The sequence below is a fragment of the Triticum urartu genome, chromosome 2A (genome assembly GCF_056163025.1).
Source record: "Triticum urartu cultivar PI428250 chromosome 2A, HENAU_Tu73, whole genome shotgun sequence".
Taxonomy (NCBI): domain Eukaryota; kingdom Viridiplantae; phylum Streptophyta; class Magnoliopsida; order Poales; family Poaceae; genus Triticum; species Triticum urartu.
The window spans coordinates 588,473,284-588,480,736 of NC_141874.1; the positions used below are offsets into that span (position 1 = coordinate 588,473,284).

A 7,453-nucleotide genomic window follows, 5' to 3' on the forward strand; every position below is an offset into this window, starting at 1 on the left:
CCGAGCCAGACCGGACCGAGCTGTGCAGCGGTCCTGATTTCAGGGACCGGAGCGGCCGGCGTGAAGCTCGGTGCGGACCGGCGGTCCTCACGGTCCTGGCGACGTCCAGACACTGCCATGTGGGCCCATGACATTGGAGAGGTGGTCAGAGCAGCAGAACGGTGGTCGGAGCCGGAGAAGAAGAACCTGACGCGTGGTGGCGCGAGAGAAAGGCACGGGAGAGAGAGGGAGTAGCACGGCGTGAGGTAGAGGCGTGGTGGCGTGAGGGAGAGAGGGGGAGCAGCCGCGCGAGGCGACGACGGCGAGAGGCAGAGGCGCGGCGGCGTGAGGTTGTGCCGGGGAGAGGGAGGCGAGGAAGAGAGGCAGCGCAGGGGAGGAAGAGTGGCGGCGCATGCGAGGAAGAGGATGGCAGCGGCAGTTCGCTAGGTCACGCACGCACAGTATGTGTTTGGGCTCTTCTGATTAGCTTTAATTGGGCTGGGCCTTCGGTCCTCCGAGCCGGACCGAGCTTTAACCGGACCGGATAGACTGAATCTCGGTCTCGTTTTTACGGACCGGATTGACCATATTAGCTAGCGAGCCAGGACCGTACGGTCCGGTCCATAACGGGCCGCGGTCCGGGCCAGAAGCCTGCTCGTCCCGTCCACCCTGAGTTACTGGGTGCAACCAATGGGAGATGGTAGCACGGGTTATATTCAACCGGTTCGGATGGTGCTCGCATAACAGGATAGGAGTCTAGGGAGCTTATCCTTCATATTACCATATCGGTTGCCATTGTCAGCATGTAATTTTCCTTTTTTACTTTGCTTTGCTCCGCTTGCGAGCTGTAAGACTATTTTCACTGTTTTGGTAGTTCGTGGATTTTTAATAAGATGGTTGCATGCATCGTCATGATGCAGAGGATGGGGGCATGCCTCCATTTCCAAAAAAAAAAAGAAAACGCAGAGCCCAGTAGTTCTGTCTTCTGTGTGCTGATTGCTAGAGGCCGGCACACGAAGATTAGCAAGTGAAGCATTCAACTTTTAAACTCACTCGTGGGTTTTCACTTTCAGTAGCAAGTAAAAAACCATGGAGTTCCATGTTTAGTTATCCAGCCAGAAGCCCAGAACAACGAAAAAAAAACTAGCACATGTGGCCTTTGAGCTTGCGCACCGCACAGGTGAGCTTATGCCTTGCTGATCTCTATGTTTTGATACAATAGCTGACGTATTATCAAGTGCTAGAAGAATATAAAAATATTAGGCAGACAAAGTGTGCCAACACAGAAGAATCTGGACCGGAGCCTAACCAGCTTTCGGCAGTGTGACGTTCTGTTATGCGAGACAAAGCGTGGTAAATTAGCAAGAAAATGAATAGCATTGTTCTTTCCTCCAAAAGTCAGAACTACCTTTGGTTAGTGGTACCATTTTTCTTTCGCCGTGTTTTGCACAAGTGGACGTGGAATGATTGGGAAGCTTCGCTTTTGCACAAGTGGACACGGAATGATATGCTTTCCTTTGCACATAGTATTCTATCACCCCTGCTTTTTATGCCACTAAGGCATCATTTGCACAAACAACAAAAAATTCCCGGGCCTTGATTGAACAAATTAGCAAACACAAGCCTGCTCGGAAATATGAGAGGATGGGAGGAGCTAAATGCAGCAAGATGGAGAACCTGATACCCTACTGATTGAGCCCTGCTATTTCTTCTTCCTTCTCACCTCGCCCCTTCTCAACTAGCGTCTTTATCCACCGTCTCACCCCCTGCTGCTCCACCTGCGCCGGAGACGGCAGGCTGCTGTTCTTCTATCTCCCCACTGGAAACCTGCTACTGCCTGCTCAGGTCTATCTCCCAATCTCCACTCCAGCATCGATTTACAATTATATAATTTGCTTGTCTTCAGATGTAGTGTTATGTTTTTATTCTCACTCTTAGTTAAGTCGTACTATAATTTCACCGGCTTTGGATCTGGTGGTGGATCTTGATGTTTTTTTCCTACCGGAAAGAGGGTAAATCCCCGGCCAGGTGGATCCGGGTAGTTCATGCAAGTTAACTAACAAAAATAGTACTAATACAGGCTCGTTCTTTCCATCAACGCCTGAAATCGTTGGAAATGGAAACTCCTTGTTATAGGATGATTGTTGAAGTTTCTGCCCCCATCTGTTTCTTGGCCCTTTTTCTATAAAAGGTTCCCTTCATTCAGCAGGCTATTTAAATGTTTCAGGTTCATCACAAGCACATATAGCTAGAGAGCCAAGATCGATTCTTGTCCCCCTTGTTATAGGATGATGACTGTTGAAGTTTCTGCCCCCATCTGTTTCTTGGCCCTTTTTGCTAAAAAAAAGATTCCCTTCATTCAGCAGGCTATTTAAATGTTTCAGAGCCAAGATAGATACTTGTCCAACAAGAGATGGCTGGAATAATGGTGAGCGCTTCTACCAGGGTGATGAACTCTCTCCTCGGTAAGCTGGCCACCCTGATGGGGGAGGAGTTCGCCAAGCTAAAGAACTTGAGGAAGGAGGTTAAGTACATCAGCGACGAGCTGAGCAGCATGAAGGATGCTCTAGAGAGCCTTGCAGATGTTGATGAGCTGGATAAACAGACCGCGAGGTGGAGGGATGCAGTCAGGGAGATGTCATATGACATCGAGGATATTATTGATGACTTCATCTGCAAAATTGGGGAGAAAAGCAAAAAATCTGGGTTTGTCCATGACACCATTCAACGCCTTAGAACTTCAAGGGTCCGCCATAAGATTGCTGGTCAGATTGAGGACATCAAGAAACTTGTGCATGAAACAAGTGCACGCCGTGAAAGATACAAGCTTGATGTCCCCACATCATGCAATGTGGCTGTTGACCAACGGGTTGTCGCACTCTATGAGAATGCAGCTAAACTTCTTGGTATGGAGGGCCCAACAAATGAGGTTGTCAGTTGGCTAAAAGATGAGGAGAAGCAGTTGAAGGTTGTATCAATTGTTGGTTTTGGAGGTTTGGTAAAACAACACTCGCCAATGAGGTCTACCATAAGCTGAAGGGAGAGTTTCACTGTGGTGCATTTGTGCCAGTTTCTCAAAAGCCAAATATTCCTAAACTTCTGCATAGTTTATTAATCCAACTTGGGTGTGGACAATCTTTTCAAGATTGCGAGTTAAATGTTCTTCTCGACCAACTCAGAGAAAATCTGAAAAACAAGAGGTACTGATTCTTACTTTCTATATTGTTGCTGTTCACATGTGCCTCTGATATTTAGATTTCCTTAAAAGATTTAATATTATGTTCTTCTATAAAATAATTAATATTTAATTTGATAATAAACATTTTCATCTACATTGAACCCTTTGAAATATATTTTTAAATTTACTTAGCACTGTACTGATTTCTTGCAGGTACTTGGTTATCATCGATGATCTATGGGATGTATCAGCAATTCAGCATGGAATATTATTAAGTGTGCTTTCCCAGAAAATAATGTTGGTAGTAGACTAATAGTAACTACAAGAATCAAGACTTTGGCCATGGCATGTTGTTTCGGTCACCACGAGCACATTCTTGAAATGAAACCTCTTAGTGAAGAAGACTCAAGAAAATTGTTTTTTGGTAGGATATTTGGCTCTGAAGAAGCATGTTCAGGTCAACTCAGAGATGTTTCAGCTCAGATTCTCAAGAAGTGCGGTGGTTTGCCACTTGCAATCATTAGCATATCCAGCCTATTAGCAAGTGAAAGTCCTGACCAGAAGGAGAAATGGAAACATGTACTGAATTCGTTGGGGTCAGTGTCCGGAACAAATCTCACCTTGGAAGCAATGAGACAGATCTTGAACCTTAGCTACAAAAATCTTCCTCACCACCTCAAGACATGCTTCTTGTATCTTGGTATGTTTCTGGAGGACTCTGAAATATACAGGCATGAGTTGGTAAGCCTGTGGGTTTCTGAAGGTTTCATTAGTAAAGCACATCGACAAAGCCTAGAACAGACCGCGATAGGTTATTTCAATGATCTTGTCAACAGGAGCCTTATTCAACCTGCATTGATCAAATCCGATGGGTCAGTGAAATCTTGCAAAGTACATGATATGGTGTTGGATCTTATCTTGTACAAGTCTGCACAAGAGAATTTTATCACTGTAGTAGACAACCCAGAGGCCATTACAGGACAGTTTCAAAAGCCCCGTCGGATGCTCTTCAACTTGGATGGTGAAATACTGCAAGGGAATGTTAGTATGTCACAAGTGCGATCGTTTGCAAATTGGAGGGGCTCCATGAATATACCTTCTCTGGCAGAGTTCAAGTATCTTCGAGTTTTTAAGGCTGACTTCAGTTCTAGCTCTGCTGACCACAACCGCAAAATCGACCTGACAGGATTGTGTAAGTTATATCAGCTGCGATATATACAAATTCGTGGCTGTTGCAACTGCCAACTACCAACCCAAATTAGAGGGTTACAGATGTTGGAAATATTCGATATAGATGGGTCCTGTATCCCAATGGATATTTTTCACCTGCCGCGCTTGTTGAATCTGATTGTTCCATCCGTTGAAAGGCTGCCTGAGGGCATTGGTAAAATGAAATCCCTACAACATCTGTGTCGTTTTGACCTGCGGCACAACACTTCACTCGACAGTATCAAGGGCCTAGGAGAGCTCACCAATCTGAGTACTCTAGTTGTCAGAACCGGTTTTTCTGAAGACGTGGACATGGATGTTCTAAACTCTTCTTTGGGGAAACCTTGTAACCTTGAGTCCCTGCACATAAATTCAGCTGATTCTTGGATGCCTGAGGAGCTAACCTTGTCGCCTCCTCCCCCAAACCTCACGGTCCTCAGCATGACACAAATGTCCCGGGTCCCTAACTGGATTGGGGAACTCCATAACCTCCAGTTTTTGTATCTCACTGTTGACAAGCTGGACAAGGATGGTGTTGGTATTCTCGCAAAGTTAACAGGCCTCATCGACCTGGAATTAACGTTTCATAATGCCCTGGAAGAAACAATTGCCATTTATGGGACAGCATTCGCAATCCTAAAGCGGTTTCATGTCAGCTGCAAGAACATGGCACACCTGACCTTCCAAGCTGGGGCAATGCCCAAGCTCCAGAGTGTATCTCTAGGGTTAAACGCCTTGGGGTGGAAGCAGGAAAATTGCGCCGCACCTACTGGTATCGAGCACTTGTTAGCACTTGAAAGAATCGATGTACTAATCGGCTGCCTGGATGCTACTGAATCTGAACAGAGAAGTGCAGAGTCTGCCATTAGGAGCGCTATCAACATGCATCCTGGCCATGCTCACATTACAATCGATATTGTAAGGGAACCATGCCGTTTTTGTTTCGGAGAGTTCACCATCCTGCCCATGCTCACATTATAATCCTTGGTATCAGGCACAACCAGCAGCTGGTACGTTGCCATATAATACTGTACCTTTTTCTTACTTGAACTTGATTAGTTTCCGGGTAACTACTGGGTGTTTAATGTTCCAGTTTGGGTTGTAGCTCGCCATAATACTGCACGTCTTCTTTTATTCTACCAAGACTTTCGCAGATCTATGCAGATTCAAAAACTGGGGATGCCTTATTTAAATCGAAAATTCAGCCCTCTGCCGACGTTTCTTTGAACATTTGAGTTGCTATATTATGTCCTTTATGAACACACATTAAACAAGTCTTTCCAAATGTCTAGGTGTTGTGTCAACAGTAAGATTTGAGGTGCATTTATATAGCAGAACTAGCGAAGTACTTTTATATGCTGGTACTGTTTGATTAACTCAGGCAATACGAGTAGTTTCAATTGTTCAACCATGCTCATAGACGTTGATTTGCAGGAAAGTCGATTCTTTGATATGGAGCAACAAGATGAGGTATGCAAAGGAATGTTTGAGTTGTCTACAACATTCATGCCGGATTATAGCGGATGAAGATGGATTGCTGCATCTCCTCCCCGTCGGGAATATGGAGCTATCACTTTGCTTTGTGCTGCTAGTTATCTAGTGGAACTGATTCTCCTTCGTCTGCATGATCACGCACGCTTTGCTTGGGTTTCCTCAGTACTGTAATAAGGCTTGATGGTGGGAAGGAGTTAGCACTTAGTCGCTCCATCCTTGACTAGTCCTGGTTTCTATATACTACTTGTTATTGTGGTGTGTGTATCGTGTGCCTCTTAAATACATCAAACTGAATGTTTCTTAGTTGTGTTGAACTTTCTTTTTTTGAAAAGGAGGTCATCCCCCGGCCTCTGCATCGGAGAGATGCATGCGTCTATTTTATTAAAAACGAGGAATCAAACAAAGTCTGGTCTGCAAAGCATAGCTCACAAAAGGAACAATAAAATAAAGAGTACAAAGCTCAAAGTCGCATCCGGCTGGACGGAGATTCAAACCGGTTGAAGAAAACCCGTGCTGCCATCTCCCATCGGTTGCACCCAGTAAGCAGCTGCTTCCTGGTGTTGGGGAACGCAGTAATTTCAAAAAAAATTCTACGCATACACAAGATCTATCATGATGATGCATAGCAACGAGAGGGGAGAGTATAGTCCACGTACCCTCGTAGACCGTAAGTGGAAGAGTTACGACAACGCGGTTGATGTAGTCGTACGTCTTCACGATCCGACCGATCCTAGTACCGAAAGTAAGGCACCTCCACGATCTGCACACGTTCGGCTCGGTGACGTCTCACGAACTCTCAATCCAGCTGAGTGTCGATGGAGAGTTTCGTCAGCATGACGGCATGATGACGGTGATGACGAAGTTACCGGCGCAGGGCTTCGCCTAAGCACTACGATGATATGACCGAGGTGGATTATGGTGGAGGGGGGCACCACACACGGCTAAGACAGTTGTTTGTTGTGTGTTCTAGGGTGCCCCCTGCCCCCGTATATAAAGGAGCAAGGGGGGAGGCCGGCCGGCCCTAGGGCGCGCCAAGAAGGGGAGAAATCCTCCTCCTAGTAGGAGTAGGATTCCTCCTTTCCTAGTCCTATTAGGAGGGGGAAGGAAGGAGTGGGAGAGGGGAAGGAAAGGGGGGGCGCCACCCCCTCCTAGTCCAATTTGGACTCAAGGGGGAGGGGGTGCACGGCCAGCCCTGGCAGCCCCCTCTCTCTCCACTAAGGCCCATCTAGGCCCACTACACTAGTGCAGAACCGGGCAATAGCACTGGTTCGTAAGGCCCTTTAGTGCCGGTTTAGGAACCGGCACTAAAGTTTCGGCACTAAAGGCCCCCCCTTTAGTACCGGTTCAGCACGAGCCAGTGCTAAAGGGCAACCACGTGGCACGAGCCAGCTCCGGGGGCCGGGAGCCCTTTAGTACTAAAATGTTTGGGGGGTTTTTGGTTTTATGATTTCTTTTTCATTTAATTTTGTGTTTTCCATTTTAATTCTTTTTCGTTTGCTGGTATTTTACGGTACTACACATTGTACACATTATGCATATATATATATATATATATATATATATATATATATATATATATATAGAATTTCTAGT

At 45.9% G+C, this 7,453-nt stretch overlaps 1 protein-coding gene and 1 pseudogene across 2 annotated transcripts; both read left to right on the plus strand.

Annotated features, from left to right (window-relative positions):
- Positions 1–1,519: 1,519 nt before the first annotated feature.
- LOC125538959 (disease resistance protein RGA5-like) lies at positions 1,520–3,948 on the plus strand (annotated as a pseudogene). The gene is made up of 3 exons (XR_015617006.1): positions 1,520–1,824; positions 2,207–3,179; positions 3,371–3,948. The product of XR_015617006.1 is annotated as a disease resistance protein RGA5-like (transcript).
- Positions 3,788–5,347, plus strand: LOC147986084 (disease resistance protein RGA5-like). Its single transcript, XM_087541867.1, has one exon. The coding sequence runs from the start codon at positions 3,788–3,790 to the stop codon at positions 5,345–5,347; it is 1,560 nt and encodes a 519-aa protein (XP_087397993.1).
- The last annotated feature ends 2,106 nt before the right edge of the window (positions 5,348–7,453 follow it).

Bases quoted from the DNA above. Each gene is read 5' to 3' on its own strand.
- LOC147986084 (XM_087541867.1), top strand. From the start codon at position 3,788: ATGAGACAGATCTTGAACCTTAGCTACAAAAATCTTCCTCACCACCTC.